A 21,545-nucleotide genomic window follows, 5' to 3' on the forward strand; every position below is an offset into this window, starting at 1 on the left:
GTACCTCCAGCTACACTAACGCCTGCCCCTCAGGACTCTCCAGCTTCTGTGCAAGCATCTTTAACTACTAAAAAAAGTTCTTTGGCCAAAGTATCAAAGAATTCACTCGAGGATCAAGCTGATCCATTAGCTGGTATGTACAGAGTACCAATGATTAATTTAAACCATGAAACTTGAACTACTCGTATATAAATTTCAATTTAAAATACTCATTCTTTTGCAGGGTTCTTGAAATCTTTTAGTAAAAATATAAAGGAGCAACTATCAGGTAAGATCTATACGTATAAGTCAGTTTGCTGTACTATAATAGTTTTTATTTCAACCAGACTAATTATTTAATATGCTTACTTTTAGCTATGAAGACTACTTTTTCAACAAAAATTAATGAATTAGATGTCAAACTAACAGTTATGCAAAAGGATGTAGATGAGATTAAGACTTTTATAATGGAATCAAGACAAATGACAAAAAATGAAAGATTAGTGGCATTTCAAACTTTTTGTGAAAGTTACGATGCACACCATTTTCCTATGTCATCCATGGAAAACTTTGACAACTTCGACAGTGATCTAGAAGGTCAAATGTTCGATGATTTAGTAAGTATATTAATAAATGTTTAACATTCTTTAAAACCTTTCAAGTTGATTCATAAAATTAAAACTTATTAATGTATATTTCATTTTGTTTTTTAGCAACAACATCTTCTTTGTACGACTAACACAAGTTATGATTTAATGAAAATCATTATCAGCATTTTTAAAACATTTCTGTCAAGAGATCTTTTTAAATTATTATTTTTTAACTCTTTACATTATTTTCTTAACATTTTATATTATTAATTAATAGAATCGCTAATGCAAGCTTTTGATAAAAAAAAGTGATCGACGATTCGATGCTCCTGATCACAATTGGAGCTGTCATCAATAACTGCTACGACTGGTATGGCTACAGAAGCAAGAGGCAGAGGATAGACGCAGTTTAACCCTAGAATATCGTATATTAAATTACTTTTTTTGAACTAACTAACTTTGTATTTTTTTAAATAAAAATCATTCATAGTGCTATTTTTAATTAATTCTATTTGTATTTACTTCTATTAATTGTTTTTATAAATCTTAAGAGTTTCCCATTAGTAATTTCAAAATAATAATTACTTCAGGCGACCCTTATCAGGACCGGATCCGGTCCTTTATCTGAAGTTGGATATCAATGCAACATCAGGCATCTGATCAGGCCCGTGCTCGCGCCGCGTGAGACGCCGTATACGTCCCGGTTCCGGTGCCAGATCAGGTCCAGACAATTATTGTCAGGCACCTGGTCCGGCCCTACTTAGCGCCGTAGGTCTATTTCCAGTCGGGATGATGTACAGAGTGCAGGAGCCTGTTTAAAAAATTGCCCACAAAAGGCGCGCGGATTCAATTGCGCAACCGTAACACCACCAAGCAGGACTTTTGCGGAACAAATCAACAAAACGAATGCATTGTATACATATGATGCTCATACATATGCTAACCTTCAAAGCATCGAACCTCAAAGTTTTATTCACATATAGACAGATACAATATATTTTATTATTTATATTGTACTATATTAAAATCTTCAGACAATGTTTAACAGAAAAGGTAAAGAATATAAAATTTGGATGGATCCTGATTCTAAAAAATACATTCCAAGATCAACCAAACATGATCATAAAAAAAGAAAATTACAAATATTAACTGACGTAAGTATAAATATAAAATTATATTAATTATATACTATATACATTTGTTTGAAGGTATAAATTCACAAATATTTCGTGAAAAATTATTTAGTTTTAAAAGTTATACTTTGAATCCTACTTAGTATATAACCTACAACTTTCATTTTCTTCGAAAATTTGTTTTTCCTCTAGCACAAGTTCATTTGCACTTGAGGCTATTTTCAAAATTTTATTGCAAATTTGCGATATTATTATTTTTTTTTTATTTCAAATTCTCTATCACTATATATATATATATAATATTTTATTACTGCGTATAGCTAAATTGACAATGATATTAATATAATTAGTTTCAGTGGGTCTGAAAGTCAATTGAAAATTTAAATTTGCACCACAATTTAGCAGACAAAGAATAAGCTATTTAAATTATAAGAAATGATAAAAATCAAATCACAAAAAATTATAAATTGGTTGCCCTCCGTTATAATTATCTCTCATTTGACATTTCAATTTTATATTACAACCACGACGAGAAAAGTTTGAATAATGTAAAAAATTACAATTGTTATAATCGAAATAGCGGTTAGATTTTTTGTTGTTGAATTGTGGTACGAAATATTAATTTTTAATTTACTTCCTGATTCCCGTTGTATTACAGATTGTTGAATGTTGAATTACAGATTTTTGTTGACATAATAACTTAACCTTTTAATTAAATAATATTTTTATATTTATGTTTACAGATGTTGGTAGATAATGCAAGTAACAGCGACAGTGACAGTGATAATCAGTCTTGTCATGAAAATGTTTTCCAAGATCGTGAAATTGAACAATTTGAAGAAGAACAGATGGATGAGGTTCACAGTAATTCAAGTGAGTCTGTAAACAATGTGGAGATAGATGATATTGATAAAGAAGAAGAATGTGATATTGATAAAGAAGAAAAATGGATTAATGCTTTTTTGGGTGGTCAAGAAAAGTCACACAGTGAAGAAGAGATACAATTTCATAACAAAATAAAATCTACATAAAAGATGAATGAAAATATAAGCTATCTTAACAAAAGACTCCCTAAAAAAACTAATACGAGTAATACTTTTAATGTGCATGTTGTTAGGAGTTCGACATTCTCTTACTTGGGGAGCATTATTGGATATAATGACTATGATCAATAAGTTATTCGATAAAGACGTTCTGCAAATAAGTAAATATAAAATGTTAAATTTTTTCCCTAAAGGAAAGATTGGTTTACTTATCATATTTATTGTTCGGAGTGTAAATACTACTTAGGTAATCGTTCAGAATTATCTTCTCTCATAACTTATATTTCATGTCAGTTCGTAGTGAAAGGTGCAAAACAAATGCCATACTTTTTAACACTAAATATTAAATCTCAATTGAAAGAATTATTAGAAAATCCTATTTTGCAACCTCACTTAAAGTATAAAAGTAATCGACAGAAGAAACACAAAGACAATATTGAAGATATTTTCGATGGAGATTTCTACAACCGTCTGTCACAACCTAATAATATTTTATTTGATAATAATAATTTTTCTTATATATTTAATACCGATGGGTGTCAAGCTAGTGATTCAAGCTTTGTTAGTGTATGGACAGTTTTTTTAAAAATAAATGAACTACCGCCAAGCATACGTGATGATCCGATTATTTTAGCGGGACTGTGGGTGAATGAACAAAAGCCTACAATGAACATATTTTTACCACCTTTAGTAAACCAGCTTAACGATTTATCATCTGAAGGAGTCAATTGGAAAATGAACAATCAAATAATCAACTCTAAATTCATTGCTCTTGGGTGCTGCGTTGATTCGGTAGCAAGGTGCAGTATGCTAAATATGAAACAATTCAATGGACATTATGGCTGTACATTTTGCTACCACCCAACTGAGAGCATTAATGGTTTGAGTAAATACACTGTGAATTATACGTATTATCCTCTTCGAACTCATACAAACATTGTGAAAGATATGATTTCTACTTGTAAACAAGATGAAATAACGGGTGAAATAACAACAACGCAAGTCAATGGAGTTAAAGGCATCTCAGCGCTTATAAATTTAAAATACTTTGATTTAGCCGATGGAATGACGCCAGATAGTATGCATAGCGTCTACCTTTGTGTTATCAATCAGTATACAGAAATGATCTTAAGTTCTTACAAAAAACCGTACTATGTTGGATCTCCAGTTGACTTAGGTGTAATAAATAAACGACTTCTTTCTATAAAAACACCAAAATGTCTTACAAGAACACCACGATCTTTATCTGTTCGTAGCTCGTGGAAAGTATCTGACTGGCGTAGCTGGCTGCTTTATTACTGCCTAGTATGCTTAGAAGGAATTCTTCCTAGGAAATATTTAGTACATTTGTCGAAATTAGTTTATGGTATTGAAATATTGCTACGAGATTCAATCAGCCAAGAGGATATCAAGTTTGCTAATAGATTGTTAATTACATTTGTCATCGAATTTGAACAATTGTTTGGCCAAGATCAAATGACATATAACGTACATTTGTTATTACACATTCCAAAAAGTGCCAAACATCTGGGACCTTTATATGTACACGATGCATTTTGTTTTGAAAATCAAAATCGTTTATTATTACGTATGAAAACAAGTCCAACAAATATGGCCGTTCAAATTGCAAATCGATATTTTTTTTACAAATCAATACCTCTGTTTTCGACATATTTTACCGTTGAATCCAGAGTTTTAGAATTCTACCAAAATTTTGAACCTGGAGTTAAAAACTTCATAAATATAGATGGAGCAGTAGTAATTGGTGTAGGCAAAGAGTATATTTTCAATGAGAACGAACAGCAGTTAAACTTCTTTGGATCTTGCTTCAGTTATCAAAAGTTAATTTATGAGTATCGTAGATACGCTACAAAAAATTACGTAGAAAAATTAAAAATCAACGATTCAATAATTGAAATGTATTGCGGAAATAAGGGTGTAAGAAGTAATATTTGCTTACTGCATAACGATGATGAAATAAACATTGTAATATTCTATCATCCTTTAAAAATTCATAATAAGTCACTTTGCGATATACGAAATATTAAACATATTCAAGAATGTTCCATTGAATATGATAAGTTATGTGTATGTACTCCTAAGGACTTATAAAATCAATGCGTTGTAATTGAATTCGAAAAAAAAATGTACGTAAGTTCAATTATAAGAGGATCTCGCGGTGATTAATTAACAAAATTTAATAGCAATAAACATTTTTATACTTGAAATGAAATAATGTATATTTATTCCAATATCTTTGTATTAGCAATAAACAATTTATATATACAATTTCGGACACATTAGAGAAGTGAGATCGATCAAATTATTTCGTTGGTTTGACTGAGAAATAACAAATAATACCAAATAATTATGCATAATAATCGATATTTGATGATAATGATAAATATTAAAAAATAATAACAAATAATAATAAATAATAAAAAATTTTTTTTAAATATGAACTAATAATCCCAAAAAATGATGAATAATAGTACATAATAATCGATATTTAATTAATACATATGAATAATGAAAAATAATGACTAATAATACAAAATAATGACTAACAGTACAAAATAATGACAAATAATAATAAATAAAAATGTCCGAAAACCAACTGCTACTTTTTATATTTATTTGTCATTATTTTCCAGTATTTGCCAGTATTTCTTAATATTTGTTTTCTCTTCCACAAGGGCATGCGTGAATTTCTGTGAAAAAAAAAATGACGGCAGTGTTCGCATTCTATAATAAAAAAACAGCGGGGTATGCAAACTTTTGGACAATGCACCATCCAAAACTTATATTAAATTATGTATCAAAAACCGCCTCATACATTAGCAAGCAGATATATAGACATATTAAAACAATATTTTATTTATTGGACCTATAAATTTAGTTGGCTGTTACAATGCCGCTACCCTAAGCGAGTCTTGGGCGTTGTCGTCCAGATCGGACAGGTGGGTGCCTATCACCACTACACAGCACGTCCTCAGGTTGCGGATAGAGAAACAGCCCCTGAGAAGGAGGTTAGCTGCGAATAAATTGAATAAGCAGCCGCGGACAGCCGATAGGAACAGGCGTGGGTGCGATGAGCCCACACTGTCGAACGCATTCATCTAGAAACACTATGCAAGCACCACAACAAAAAACACTTCACATTATCTCTTATCTCTTAATCTATCTCTTTCATCACACATTACAAAAATGGGCAAAAATCCTGCTGCCGAGGAGGATGCGGGAGCGATGACAACTGCCCCGAAAGGGGATGTGTAGAATGATTCGTCACCTGGTCTTACGCGGTAACGATGCCAGCGAAGGCGTGCTGCCTTGCAGGAGGGCGTTAGGATGCGAGAATGAAACCGTAGTGTGTCTGACGACGAGTTGACACTGTCCTCGTCAAAGTCGGAAAGCTCTCATACTTAGTTCTAGAGAGGTATGGGTGTTATCACCTCTAGAACGGTGGACTCACCTGCGATTGGAACAGGATCCGAAGCGCGCGGGTTTAACATACTATCATGGCTCAAAAAAATCAAATCCGAACCAAAAGGGACTTAAGGGTCGGAACTTGGAATGTTCGCAGTCTATACAGAGCAGGCGCGTTTAAAGAACTCGTAAAGGAAGTTGATAGGTACAATCTAGATTTGGTAGCAATACAGGAATCGCGGTGGCCAGATGGCGGAGTACTGGCATCGGGTAACATCACGTACCCTGTATGGGGCCGGGAGCGGGGGATCCCTAGGCACCGGATTTCTCGTAAGTAAAAGCATCATACATTCGGTTAAAAGTTTGAAATCCGTTAATGATAGGCTCTCGTACATCATCATCGAAGGTGAATGGATAGATATGTATTTATTAATGTACACTGTCCTACGGAGGACAAAAAAGAAGAAGCTAAGGATCCCTATTACGAAACTTTAGAGCAGGTAATCGATCAGTTCGCGTCTTACGACACAAGAATAGTATTAGGCGATTTCAATGCTAAAATAGGTAGGGAGGAAATGTTTAGGCCTACTATAGGGAAGGAAAGCCTGCACGAAGCCAGCAATGATAACGATATTAGGGTCATAAATTTCGCGGCGGTACAAGATCTTATAATCAAAACTACGTGTTTTAAGTACAAGGACATACACAAGGCAACGTGGACATCGCCGGACGGGGCCACACAGAACCAAATTGATCATTTCCTCATTGAAAAAAGACGTCATACTAACGTTCTCGACGTAAGGGCTTACAGAGGGGCAGATTGCGACTCGGACCACTTCCTAGTAGTAGCCAAATTAACAGCTAGACTAGTAGCGAATCAAAATAGTAAGCGAGCAAACAAGGTAGAACGCTTCGATATTGAGAAGCTACGAGATAGAACAGAGCGAATTAGTACCAGATAGAAATTAATAACAGGTTTCAGGCACTTGAAGAAGCAAACACATCGCCGGAGGGGAATGACGAACCGAATATCTTATGGGGGGACATCGACAAAACGGTAAAAGAGGCCGCGAAGAAAGTACTGGGTAAAAAGAAAAAGCCAAAGAGCAAACCATGGTTTGACGAAGAGTGCAAACTCTGGTTTGAAAGGCGCAAAAGCGCTAAATTAGATAGCTTACAAAATAGAAGCGATAGGACCGTAGAAGAGTATTATAACGTAAGGAAACAGGCGGGTGCGATCTAAAGAAATAAGAAGCGGGAGTATTAAAAGAATCTTATTAGGAGAATAGAAACAAACAGTAAGGAAAATAACCCCCGCGAGATGTACAGAGGGATTAACGCCATCAGAAAGGGTTTTAGGAGTAGAGCGCAATTGATGAAGGACGAAAACGGGGACCTCGTAACAAATGACAACGAATTACTGTCGCTGTGGAAAAACTATTTCGATAAATTATTAAACGTGCACGAAAATAGCGAAGAATTAGGGGACGAAATTCACACTGCTGAACTCCACGTGGAGGAACCGAGCTACCAAGAAGTAGAGGCCGCGATTAAAAAACTAAAAAACAACAAAGCCGCGGGAAATGACTCTATACCAGCTGAGTTACTCAAATATGGGGGCGTCGAGCTTACATTTAAAATCTATAAACTAGTATGTGCCATCTGGAAAAATGAAACAATACCCGAAAATTGGAAGGAATCTATCATTATACCGATTTTTAAAAAGGGGGATAAGACAGACTGCAATAACTATAGGGGTATCTCACTTTTAGCAACGTGCTACAAAGTTCTGTCAAACGTAATACAAGCCAGACTCACTCCATTCGCGGAAGATATAGTAGGAGATTATTAGTGCGGATTTCGGCGCAACAGATCGACGAGCGATCAAATGTTTACCATAAGACAGTTGTTAGAGAAAAAGTGGGAATATTGCGAAACCATACACCAACTATTTATAGATTTTAAAAAAGCGTACGATTCTATTAAGCGAGGCAAAATATATCAAATTCTAGTACTTCTCGGTGTACCAAAAAAACTCGTGAGATTGATTCAAATATGTCTGAACGGAAGCACGAGAAAGGTCCGAGTAGGCGGTAATGTATCAGAACCCTTCACGATACGCGATGGTTTAGAACAAGGGGATGGGCTCTTTACGGTGCTGTTCAACTTAACGTTAGAGTATGTCGTTAGAAAAATGCGGGTTAGCCAGCTGGGCGCAACGCTTAATGGGGGATTGTAGGGAAACGGTAGCAAGAAACGCGGAAATCCTCATAAAAGCGGCAGAGTGTACAAAGTTAGAAGTGAGTGAATCAAAAACAAGTACATGATTGTGGATAAACTAGGCATCTGCAGATGGGAGGAAAATCTCAGAGTTGGGAATTTTACTTTTGAAAAGGTTAGCGAATTCAGGTATCTGGGTACTACCATAAATGATAGAAACGAGATTAATGTCGAAATAAACAAGAGACTTCATTCGGGTAATGCTTGCTTATACTCCGTGAGTAATTTACTTAAGTCGAGGCTGTTGTCTAAAAACGTTAAAATAAGAATATACAGGACAATAATACTGCCGGTGGTTCTGTACGGGTGCGAAACGTGGGCCCTCACTAAGCAGGCGGACAACCGTTTTAGGGTATTTGAAAATAAAGTCTTGCGAAAAATATACGGGCCGAAGAAAGATGAGGAAACCGGGGAATGGAGGAGACTACACAATGATGAGTTACACAATCTGTACGCGTCACCAAATATTAACAGAATAATAAAATCGCGCAGATTGGGATGGGCAGGGCACGTAGCGAGAATGGGAGACGACCGTACGGCAGCGCGTGTCATGAAGGGCAGGCCGATGGTAACACGATCTCTAGGTAGACCTAGACGTAGATGGGAGGACAACGTAAAAGCGGATATAGTAGAAATAGGACGGGTGGGTGTCGATCGGAGAGGTGCATCTTGGGTGGGGTTGACACAAGATAGGGCAGCGTGGAAGGCTTGCGTAGATGAGGCGATGAACTTTCGAGTTCCAAATGCCATGTAAAAAAAAAATAAAATAAATTTAGTTGGAGGAAGCTACGGCGAATGAATTGGCAGCGGTTTTTTCATCTCTTTACTAAAGCTTTAAATCGTTAAAAACTTTAGAAACAATTTCCAAAAATTAAAAAATTTTGATTTATATATATATATATATATATATATATATATATATACACACAGGGTGATCCAAGGCTAGTGTATTTTCTTTCATAGGGTAATAGAGCGTAAAATTCTAAGCAAGGTAAGCTATTTTATTTTATTTTTTTATTATGAATTTTTTTTTGCTATAACCCGGCGAAAGTTGCGTAGAATTTCAGTGATTTTGAGAAAGCATTTCCCAACCTCACCAACACCAACTTCAATCGTAATCATCTCAACAGGTGGTCGTTATCTTTAGGTTAATTTTGCAGTTTCGTAATCATTGGCTCATCATGTTACTCCTTACAATAACCAGCAACTTTTGCGTCGACAAATTTTGAGATAGCGTGAGACTACGAAACGTGCTAATTCGCGCAATTAATGATCGTAATGTGCGACAGACCGTAAGCGTTCGAGCGAAGAAGCATGTTGTGCCGAGCAGTCGGAGCAACAACGATTCCATGTCGCCTGGATGCTCCAGGCTCAGGGACGTCAAAAATCCCAAGAAGTATCCCAAAAGTAACCCAAGAAGTATCCCAAAAGTAAGTCCCTTATAGTATTCTTTTGAGTATCCTAAAATTAAACCGCCTGCTCGCACATCGTTTCGACGATGAACATGGGCAAGCGGATCGCCGGCACCGGGGGCTAGATAGCCGCCAACGGTGGCACCTGACGAGACACGAAGCAAAAAGAACAGTTAATTGGAGTCTCTATCACCGACTATACCAAAAAGTATCCTGAAGTTATGGTAAATGTTCATTCAGGAAAAATCAATCGAATATTAGTTTATTGACTCGATTATCGTAAAAGTTATTTGCGTCTGGAAGAGACAAGCGTGTACGCGTACACAATCTAGTGTACACATGCGTTTGCTTCGCATGAAGATTAGAAAATTCTTTATTTTTTTGGAAAGAGAAGAAAAACGTAGGCGTTTAACCGGTAACGTTACACCCCCACCGAAAAACAATAGCTTATGGAATGAAATGATAAGAAGCTAACGTAAGAAACTATTAGTGATCGCGGTCTTATATCACGATTGTTCAGTCCAGACAGCGATTATCGAGATCAGACTTTTAGAAGGAAAATGTATTAGGATTTTATGAAGTTAGAGTGAACAAGCGTGAAACATGATCATATAATATTAGACGAGAGACCCGAATCCAAATTTGTCAGCTATTTGAGCGAGGAAATGTAAGATACAAATCGAACAAAATTTATTGAATTTAATTTTCGGCTGTAAAATCCAAAACGATTTTTCTTCAATGGAGAATATCGCCTATACTCTTGTTTAGGCCATCTTCCACATATTCAAATTCAGAAGATACGTGATAAATAAATATAAAATAATATGTTATAGGTTTATAGGTAAGAATTGAATAATGTACATAGCAACATAATTTTTAATTATAAAAAATGGTGTTTTATTTCTTAATTAGTTAATAATATTACTATAGTACATACAAATTATATTAAAAAAAAACAAATGCCTAATGCCCCATGCCTGTATACATAATATATTATTTACACAAATCACAAAAATATCGCCCTGCACTCTTCTTCACAACGATTTCGATTTTATGGTGGTGGCCGCAGGTTTTACGTTGTGTTTGTTTAAAACATGTCTCTTCATGTGGAACAATCTGTTGGACTTATAGTCGCATAAGTGCACGAGTGAAGAAATTTGGGATGACATTTTGTATCCACGTACATCTTTATAGACTGCATTAATGAATATTGTTTGTCGCACTTAAGATACGTGTAAACGATTTGAGTTGCACATTCGTGACCCTTGCGCATCACCTGAGATGCGGATTCTGATACCAGGTCACAATTGGTACACTCCTGCTTGATGTAGCGAGCTATGCGAGAATAGCCGTTGCGTGCGCGCTTCTTCTTCATCCTCTTCAGCTGCTGTTGCTGCACCGGTTTGACAATTTTTGTCTTTCTTCTTCTCAGTCGCATGTGCATTGGCTCACTTTTCACCTCCATGGGTTTCTCTTCCTTGGCTGCCCCTTTCGCCTCGCTTTTTCGGCGACACTCTTGGATCTCCTTGACAGAAAGCCTGGTCACTACGGCGTGTGAGCTTTTGAGTCTCGTATTCTCTCGTAGGGCCTTAAATTCATTCTCTTTAATCGAGAGAAAATTGCGTTGAACTTCGGATTTCGAAATAAAAATAATGAACATAAAACCGTTAAAAGATTGAAATTATTCTTTCCATTGAGGCTTACATGAGTCTTCGACGGCTCTTTGTCTTGTTATTTTTCTCGTTCTTTTTTCTGTTCTTTCTCTTGTTCTTTTTCTTGTTCTTTCTCTTGTTCTTTTTCTTGTTCTTTCTCTTGTTCTTTTTCTTGTTCTTTCTCTTGTTCTTTTTCTTGTTCTTTCTCTTGTTCTTTTTCTTGTTCTTTCTCTTGTTCTTTTTCTTGCATTCCACTCAATGGCTCGTTTGTTGATTCCATTGTTTCATCGAATAAGTGGTCAAAGTCTCCATTCACAAGACCTTCCAGACTGTATTCTTCAAAAAATGGATCTGGTTCAACGGGACACCACGTATACTTCACTCCGATGGTTGGTTCAGTTTTGATCTGCCCCTCCGTCCCGTCACCTGCATGATTTGCTACAAATTTTGCTTAAAGCATGTGTATTTTACAAAAAACTGACGAATACATACCATCGAAGGGGACGTTGATCTCCTCTTTAATCATACTCATGGTGTTGAGCTATTTTAGACGCGTGCAAAGATTAATGAAAACTCCTAGCAGCCGTGCAAATCTCGAAGCAAGCGGAAAAGTCCTGTTGTATGCTGATACTGAACTCTGTATCAAAGATTGCAGAGCAGCAAATATAGCAAAAGGGCTTGGCTGTATGTTTTTAGCTGTACACTACAGAGGCACACTTGATCCTACTTATTTAGTTCTTAACTCCCTGAGATTTGGCGTTAGACTGACAAGAGCCGCAGAAGGGCCCTTTAAAGCCGCATCATCCCTTCTTCCCCCACTCCACTGTTTCTTCCCTTTCTGGGCCTTTTCCAATAGCCGTAAGAGCCAACACCCACACACCCCCACTTTCGCGCAGAGAAAGGGGTGGATTGGGCCCTGCGCGCGTCCAAGTGCGCAAGCGCATTGCGCATATCTAATACGCTTGCAGCTTTGAACTTTTGTTGTTTGCAAAATAGTAACTAATATATAAGTATTTATGACGATTTTCTGTTTTTTATGCCCTGTATGGTAGTGCTCGTCTGGTACGCAAAAAAGCTAGGTGGCTTGATTTATATTGACATAGCGCAAAAAACAAGAGTTCAATAGTTTTCCGTGTGCAACTTTGCTTTTTTATGTATTTTGTATAAGTAGCTGAACAATGTTAAAGTCAAACATAAACGAGTTTACTAATCATCATGTACCAGCTTTCAGAGGTCACTCTGCTCTAATGTATATGTAGACGATAACATAAGAATCGTATTCCAAACTGCTTGCAACTAATAACCATTGTTCTACAATTCATAGCATTTTTGTATTCTATTGTAGTTTGCAATAATATATCAATTTTTAGTCATTTGTTTTTTCAAGAGCATCTCTTTTGAGCAATAATAAGTTACAAATGTAAAAGCAAGTAATGTAATATACGTATTATACAACTGGTTTTTGTAGATGGTTTAAAAATAAAAAATAAATTCATTGTAACTGTAGGAAAAAGGGACAATGCCTTTGTACGTTGCTGCTAGAGCAGGTCAAGCTCTTCACTTGGAGCTTGTAATAGCTAATGATGGCTATCCCAGTACAGTACATTCTAATGGTGAAACCCCAGCAGACATTGCCAAGTAAAAAATTATAATAATACATGTCGTGATTATTCCCTCTGTACATACATATATCATCGTCAGTGTCATTGAAATTTACTATAATATCTGTAAGGTTTAAAGATCGTGCTGTCTAGTTGATCCATCTGTCAATGTTCTTAGTTAGCGTAACATAGTAAATTATAAGTATATATTAAGTAACATTTGAATACAGTATGTATTACAAGAAGTAATGCACAAAATTGGCCAGTATTATATACAATAGTTGCAATAATAAAAATGATTTCTGCTTTTGTAACTTTTAATTTTTTTTTATATGATTTTGCACAATTTTCAGAATACCATTTACACATTCTAATATACGTTCTTGTGGGACTGATTTCAAAGCTTCTGAAATTGATTATATGTAAATGTCATCAACATCATCCTCCTTGCATAAATCTTCAATAACTTGTCCAGCTTTTTCAATGGTTTTGACAACATTTTTTTCCAAGTTAGATTGCACTGAGATATTCCTTTTCGCAAATTGATCCTTTTCTGGCATAATGGTACGTTGAAAAGTTTCACATTCAGGAGTTACATTTTATGAAGAATGCTTTTATTTTAAACCTTGATCAACAGCTGATTGATTGACACTTGATACGAGTTGATTAGATTTCTCATTTGAATTTCCACTAGATTTATACTTCTTGTACAACGATAATACATCCTCGAAAGTCAAATTACCATTGCTGCTGTCATTACTAGAAGGTAGCGGTTGTTGTTCTGATCCAGCAGCGACATTAGAGTCATTGTTTGTGTTCAATTTTCGTTTATGTGCAACGTATGATTCCAAAAAGATCATATCATTATACAAGTAGTATGATGATGCATGCCCAGCAATAACCTTTTTATGGTCTCGTACAAAGGCTTTACGAAGGTTCTCCCATAGATGCTTAACTTTATCTCCTGTAACTAGAAAGCATTATTTATTAATTTACTTTGTAATTATTTGGGCAATAATCTAATTTAAAGTGTGAGAAAATTAAAGAACTACACTGAAACAAATTTTAATTAACTGTAATGCAATAATAATAGAAAGTAAAAAGTTATATTTATAGGCTGCAACATACACTCATCGTTTGAATGTAACGTTCCATTAATATAGTTGGCAATATTATTAAAACATTGCATTTTTATGTCGTCATTTGAATAATTAATATGATTTTTGTTGTAAATGGATTCGTAAAGCGTTTTCATTCACTAAATAAGAATCCATCGTGGAACGAAAACAGTAATGCAGAAATTAAATTTTAGAATAAAGAAAAGTAACCAGATTTTCTTTTTGCCTAGAAGGCGTTTCACGTGGTACTTAGCTATTGTTGCGCATTTGTTTTTTTCGGTGGTTCGCTTCCAGTTGGTAAATAAGCTTCCTTTAGAATAACCGACTAGTACCAGCACCTATTTGTCGCGCAACCTTTGATCAAATTTTGAAAAATGTTTCCCACATTTTTGTTTAGTCGAGAAATTGGGAAAACGTCAACTTTATCGTTAAAAGAAGACCTGCGATTAATAAAGAATGGCACAACTTTTACCGATATTTATCATCAAGATCGTATGGATTTTGCAATGCGCCTAATTTGGCCAGCAAACAGAAATGTGTACAACAAGGTATTGTTGACTTATGCCGAACTTGACGGTTATAGATACTGCATGTGGACGGCAAGCACCGGCTGCCGTCCACAAGTGGCGTTGTAAAATTAAAAGAAGGAGATCCACAAGAGAAGTTCGATTGTCATACGTACATGATACTGCTGCTACGTAACATTTTATCACCGTTATTAACCGCGCAATAACAGAACCCGCAAATTTTATGTTTTATTGAGTGTGACAAGTTTTTAGTAAATAACGACGAGGTTAATACATTTTACAACAAATTTTTCTTTGTACAGAGTGCTTCTTCCAGAAGCATCTAAGACGTACAAAACTATTTTAAAACCGTACGTCGGCAGGCAATTTTAGAACAGTTATGGCTACGTGTTATTGAACGAATGAACAAATTAAAAGTATGCCAAAAATTGTACGATGCATTGGATGCCTTGAGAATTGAAGAGGTAAGATTTTTTAATATTTTGTTCTGCATTAAAGTTTTTTTTTAATATTTTGTTTGCCATTACTTGATAATGTTCTATTTAATTTTAATTTTAGTTTTAGTTATAAGCTATACTTTACCACAAGAGATGACAACGAAGTTTACTCCAAGCATATACGATGAATAGCATGCACAATTATTTATATACATTTTTGGAAAGTTTTTCTGCAATTCTATGTTGACAATATAACCTAAACATTTAGGAATATTTAATTTTACATGAATTATAAAACTTTTAAATAAATCTATACTGTTACGTGTATCATTTTTTTTTGGACATAAATACTGATGTAATTTCAATAATGATACATGAATTATGCGTATTAAAAGACAAATCGGTGGCCAGATGGTGGCACATAAATTTGTATGGATTTCACTCATGCAAACAAATAAAAATTGAATTAAGAGAAAGGTGTAGCAGTTGTTTCCGTTATAAATTGAGTATCCATTGAACCCATCATCGTGCAGAGTATGACAACCACAAGTCAACCATCTGTAAACACAAGAAGACTTTCTTAATTCCAAAAAAAGAACTTGCTACAAAATATAAAATTCAAAATAACATTCTCATTACGATAATTGTACAGATAATTATACTCAACTCATCATACAGAGTTTGCTTACAAGAAGTCAAGTTCACACACAAACACACACACACACACACACACACACATCCAACAGTCCAACAGTGATAGTCACTTCATATCTGCTTACAAAATTTTGATATTAACCAGACCCTTGACAACAGTTTCTCGAACTAACTGATGTTGATAGTCATTAGTCATTGCATCACATGTGTTTGCCTCGTCAAATTTGATCATACCCACTCATACAATGGAGATCTCAGCCTTATACATAATTTTAAATGACTAAAATTTTAAAAAGTCACTCGTCATCGCATTCGTTACTGTAGAAAGAAAATCGAAAATATTACTACAGTAATCATTAATAATATGTAAGCTTTGTTTTGTAGAACAAAATGGATACTAAATGGAGTCTTTTATAATGTCACGATTTCTTACAGTAAATATTATTATAACGACATTGTGCATATACTATAAAGCTTCATTAATACTTCTAATAACTGTATTCATAATTTAATGGCGAAATCTTACCTTGTTAAATATCTTTTCGGATATAACTGACGGTGTGTTTGATGAGAATTTCATTTCGGAGCTTCGGAGCAATTCCTAAAACTAGTCATGGTTACAAAATAACATAGATAGGAAACAACGTTACTATTCTATGCAGAACGAGAACACACGGAACAACGCAACGGAACTCACAGAAGAAGGGAACGGAAATTGTAGACAGGCTCCAGGACGAGGTTGAGCTGAACCCCTGTGGGCGACCGTACCAAGTGGTAGTGAAGAAGACAAAGGGAGGTTATATCCCCCCTCCTAAAAGCCCGGAATGGCTGGATCGTATTGTGACCACGCTGTTTCTCTTAAACTGGAAGTAACAGCTATTCCCGAAGTGGAGGCGAATGACGAAACCATTCCAGCAATCACCACAGAGGAATTACTGGCTGCATGCAAAAGAATAGGGAACAACAAGGCTCCAGGCCTGGATGGCATACCCAATATTGCATTGATACAAGCTATACAGGCACGCCTCGATGTCTTTGTGGACTTGTACAACTCATGTCTTGAAGAAGGGACGCTTCCTAAGAACTGGAAGAAGCAACGCCTGGTGCTACTACCAAAAGGAGATAAACCACCTGGAGAAGCTTCCTCATACAGACTACTCTGCATGCTGGATACCCCGGGCAAGATCTTAGAGCGCATAATCGGCGTAAGAATGGACCAAGTCATTGAAAAACCAGGCGGACTTGCGGAATAATAATACGGCTTCAGGAAAAAACGCTCCACTCTTGATGCCATAAGCTTAGTAGTTGACATCGCTAGAACTGCAACAGAAGGAAGATGGAAAGGATATCCAAGAAGTACTGTGCTATTATTACACTGGATGTTAAAAATGCGTATAACTCAGCCAGCTGGGGCAAGATACAGGAGGCACTAGGGAAAAAAGAGATACCCGCATATATAAGAAGGACTATGTCTGACTACCTGAAAGACAGAACCCTTTTGTATGACACAGAGAGCGGCACGAAAACCTATCAAGTAACCGAAGGGGTCCCACAAGGGTCAGTGCTCGGCCCACTATTGTTGGAACGATGGCGTACTTAGGCTAGAGCTACCCGAAGGTGCAACAGTTGTAGGGTTTGCAGATGACATTGCAGTAGTGGTAGTAGCAAAGCAAAAGGAAGAGGTGACGGAAATCGCTAACGAAGCAGTAAGTATAATCTACGATTGGCTAAAGCAGACTGGACTTGAGCTTGCTAGCCATAAAACGGAGGCTATTCTTATATTCAGTACAAAGAAAATAGAGACAATAACGCTGTCAGTGGACGGACACGAAATAAACTCTCAGCCGAACATTACCAGCAAAAGTCGGTACTGCACTATCGCGACTAATGCCAAATGTAGATGGGCCAACGCAGGGCCGAAGGTTACTCCTAGACAGTGTAACTACATCAATTATGTTATACGGTGCCCCAATATAGGCGGACGCTATGTTGGTGAAGTCCTATGCACGAAAGCTGTCAACAGTTTATAGGAGAAGTGCATTGCGGGTCGCTTCTGCCTACCGAACAGTATCAGAAGATGCAGTGTGCGTTATTTCAAGTATGCCGCCTATTGACCTTCTAGCAAGAGAACGGAAGAATATATACGAAGAAAACCGGCGTGGTGACAATATTCAAAAGGAAGTTTGGAAATCCACAAAGGAACAAACCCTAGCTGAGTGGCAAAGACGATGGGACTCCAGTGGAAATGGGCGATGGACGCACCACCTCATACCATGTATTGTTGGCTGGACCAATAGACGACACGGGGAAGTGAATTACTATCTTCGAAAGATGGCTGGTGCGCAGTAAATAACTACGTAAGGACTATTATCAAGAAGGTTAGAAATGACGAAGAGAATAGAAGGGAAGGACATGGCGAAACAGCTGAGTAAAACTGTTGCTAGACGAAGGCCACTAGGTAAGAGATACAAAACGCTCCTCGGACGGATGCAGAGGAACGTAGGTGTCGGGGTTGAGTCTGTCCAGAGGATGGCCGGTCGATGCTGCTCGAAGTAGACGACCGGACGATGCGGCAAGAAGCAGGCGGCTGGATGATGCAGAAGAAAGAAGACGGCAAGACGATGCAGAATGAAGAAGACGAGTTTGATCCTGAACACCTAATCACCTTGGTGGATGGGGGATGTACGGAAATGTCAAACTTCAAAGAAGAAGCCAAAAAAAGGCTAGTTAACGGGCCCCACGGAAGTATTGCTCAACGATAGTACCTGTGGGAATCCGGTGTCGGAGGGCCACTTGTGCAGAGCTTGCTCTGCTTACGCCACATAAAAACACACACATACACATATATGCACACACATACACGCGCACGTACACATTCACACACACGCGCGCACATCTATACGGACATTTTCTAAAAACATTTGATTTGAAATTCTTACACACCAAAAAGTATTTTCTAGAAGTTTTTAGGAGGAATCAATAACAGTGGTAATAAGATTATTTTCAATCATTAATATGTATTTATTTAAAAAAGTACAAGAATTACTAACGTTTCTATTGGCTGCTGCTGGCTCAACTGGGTGATTTTGGTTTCGATGCGTAGGGGAGCGAGCAGGAAAGATTTATGTGTTTTTCCGATTTAAGTTTAGCTGTATTACGCCCTGCACTTCTTTTCAAACCTCACGAAGTTCTTTGAGTAATTGTTTGTCCGTAATCTTCGAGATATTTTCAGTCTCTGCATTGCTCCTCGATGTCCCAGCTCTTTCATCAATACTGCAGCTTGGATTGCAACTGCGCTCTGCATTTTCTCTCGAAATAGAGGCTTTCTCACAAAAGTTTCGGACGTTAATTATTTCGTTGCGTATTGACTCGATATCTTTTTTTTTTGTCAAACCTTTCATATTTTCAGGATCATTCTCATCTTTTGAATTGAACATCTTAGGAGCTTTTCTAGGTGCACTGAGAGGACGATAACATTGCCGTAAACATGTACACACGTTAGGTGCAATGATATATTCGTGTGCATCTTACAAATATTCTATACGAAACAAAAACAGTTTGTATGTATACTATAGAAATCTATAGTATACATACAAACTGTTTTTGTTTCGGGAAATATCTGTATGTTAAGGCTGCATTTACATGGAGTCTGGCAATCTTCAGAATTCTTAATATTAATAGCAGATTTAAGAGACCGGGAGATTTGAATTGAAAATCGGAATCCTACTAAATTCATTATTATTAATGTAATGATGCACCTTGGGAAAAGTTTTTGTATTATTTTAAGACATACCATTTTTAAACAAATTATTAATTTTTTTCGCTTGTCTCTCAGTCGTTTCAACAAATGACTTAATGTCTGAAGTTGGTCAATATTCAGATTTTCGGCTTTTCTGAATTTCAAGCCTATAAGCCACATACAAACGTATTCGTCTGCTTCAGGCTTTAGCGATGGGAATGACTTTGGATTAATGTGGGCCAATGTAATGTTCGGATTCCTGTCAAATGATCCTATTAAATGTCGTATCTTCAATTCAATAAATCCTGACCATTCTAATTGAGCATCTTCAGTTAAACTACTTGCTGACAAAATTACAAAATGTTTGTATTTGTCGAAGAAATTTGGTGGTTCGAAACGTTTGTCCCACGAAGCTTTACCCATGGCTATATCTTTTGTAATGGCTAACCCAGTCTTTATTGCCTCCTCCATTATTGTCCTTGTAGAAATGGTTACATTAAAAGTCGAATTCTGCTGAGGGTAAGCAGGTCTAATGATTGGCATAAGGTGATAAGATGGCCTGTCTAAAGCATTCACCCGAGGATCCCACACTTGCAAGCCTAAATGAACTTTTTTAACAGATTTTAGTAGCACTGGTCTTGGCCACTCCCACATTGAGAAGATCAGGAAGAATTTCTCTATTAAAGTTGCTGGGGCAGCATTTGGATACAGCTGACACGTTCGTGCGACTAATATTGCCCACGAAACGCCACCCAAATACCCTAAAACGTTACTGTAAATTCCGTTATTTTTTGCCCACAATTTGATGGACTTCAAATTAAGCCTGAAGTTTTGTAAATTCGGCACTGATTGCAGTATTTCTTTCATCACTCGACAACCATTTAGACTTCTGACACACTTCTGATCCAAGTATTTTAATAGCATGTCGTCCGTAAAATCCAGTGGATCTGGAAGTTTGGTTTCTTGTAATTGGGCAAAGAGCATATCAATCTCAATACCATCGAAATTCATCTTAATGACAGGTACGAATGCTTCTTCTATAGCTCTCAAATCTTTGACTTCTTTTTGCGATTTTAACAACTCAAAAAACGATGAGAAAAATTCTTTTCTATTTATATATCTCGGTACGACACACAAGGCATCGATATCTGATCCTTTATGATGAACTCCTAGTTGATAAGATCCAAATGTACAGACCTTACCTCTGATTTGATCTAGGAAATGAGAAGGGAAATTGTTTCCCGCACATGCGTTATAAACCCATTGCTGTACTAAAGCATCAAGTTTGCTAATCACATCTGCTCTGTGCTTCATTTCTTCCTGTGACTCAAGAACCTGGTGCAGTTTTAGAGCTTCCTCAAGTTCATTTGTTCTACGGAGATTACTAGGATTTGGCCCATCCAAGCTGATAGCTGAGGTAAGGCCGACATTTTTGCGTTTTTCCGTATGCGACTGTAACGGCGCTGTATGGCTCCTGATCGTATAATTTGCTCGAGGTTTCCACATATTGACGATTACGTACAATATTTTTAACTGAACGGATGATAGAAAGCGACTCACAAGTATAGTTGCTCTGGTTGATGTTGCTCTGCTGACTCTCCCGTTCTAACTGAGTCACTTGATCCTTTGCGCGTGGCGCTTGGGTTAGGTTCCCCCACCCTACGGCTACTTAAAGCGCTCCCTATCGGCAGCGTCTTCTACCCAGAGTCGGCACCTATCGGTAGCATCGTCAAACCAATGCGGCGAATAAGTCTCCACAAAGGGGAACTAGTGCTATTTTGCAATAAACAAATAATCACTTGTTTCAACCAAAGAAAAATTGTATTACATATTTAGGAATTTTCTGCACATTATCTTTTGAAATGCATATTGCTTCCTCCTAGAGGAAGCTTTGTAATAGCAAAATTTTGTGTTTTGTAAAAACTTATTGGTGTGTTAGAAGTTCAAATGAAGT

General features: G+C 36.6%; 4 protein-coding genes across 4 annotated transcripts; 1 reads left to right on the plus strand and 3 right to left on the minus strand.

The window, feature by feature from the left end:
* The first annotated feature begins 1,066 nt into the window (after window positions 1-1,066).
* LOC103317557 lies at window positions 1,067-2,973 on the plus strand. The gene is made up of 2 exons (XM_008215891.2): window positions 1,067-1,723; window positions 2,446-2,973. The coding sequence occupies exons 1-2, from the start codon at window positions 1,607-1,609 to the stop codon at window positions 2,731-2,733; spliced, it is 405 nt and encodes a 134-aa protein (XP_008214113.1). The 5' UTR covers window positions 1,067-1,606; the 3' UTR covers window positions 2,734-2,973.
* Window positions 2,974-11,594: 8,621 nt separating this feature from the next.
* LOC116417279 (uncharacterized protein DDB_G0279979-like) lies at window positions 11,595-12,047 on the minus strand. The gene is made up of 2 exons (XM_031929739.1): window positions 12,008-12,047; window positions 11,595-11,953 (listed from the first exon to the last, which is right to left on the minus strand). The coding sequence occupies exons 1-2, from the start codon at window positions 12,045-12,047 to the stop codon at window positions 11,595-11,597; spliced, it is 399 nt and encodes a 132-aa protein (XP_031785599.1).
* Window positions 12,048-13,490: 1,443 nt separating this feature from the next.
* On the minus strand, window positions 13,491-16,339 carry LOC103317558. Its single transcript, XM_031929187.1, has 2 exons — window positions 15,344-16,339; window positions 13,491-14,086 (listed from the first exon to the last, which is right to left on the minus strand). The coding sequence occupies exons 1-2, from the start codon at window positions 15,642-15,644 to the stop codon at window positions 13,731-13,733; spliced, it is 657 nt and encodes a 218-aa protein (XP_031785047.1). The 5' UTR covers window positions 15,645-16,339; the 3' UTR covers window positions 13,491-13,730.
* A 3,307-nt stretch (window positions 16,340-19,646) lies between these two features.
* Window positions 19,647-21,097, minus strand: LOC100115102 (poly(A) polymerase alpha-like; the record flags this gene model as incomplete). Its single annotated transcript, XM_008215906.1, is given in 2 exon segments — window positions 19,647-19,720; window positions 19,723-21,097. Coding segments are annotated over 2 exon segments (1,449 nt in total), but the record flags the coding sequence as incomplete, so codon positions are not given.
* Window positions 21,098-21,545: the final 448 nt, after the last annotated feature.

The sequence above is a fragment of the Nasonia vitripennis genome, chromosome 4, assembly GCF_009193385.2.
Source record: "Nasonia vitripennis strain AsymCx chromosome 4, Nvit_psr_1.1, whole genome shotgun sequence".
Classification (NCBI taxonomy): domain Eukaryota; kingdom Metazoa; phylum Arthropoda; class Insecta; order Hymenoptera; family Pteromalidae; genus Nasonia; species Nasonia vitripennis.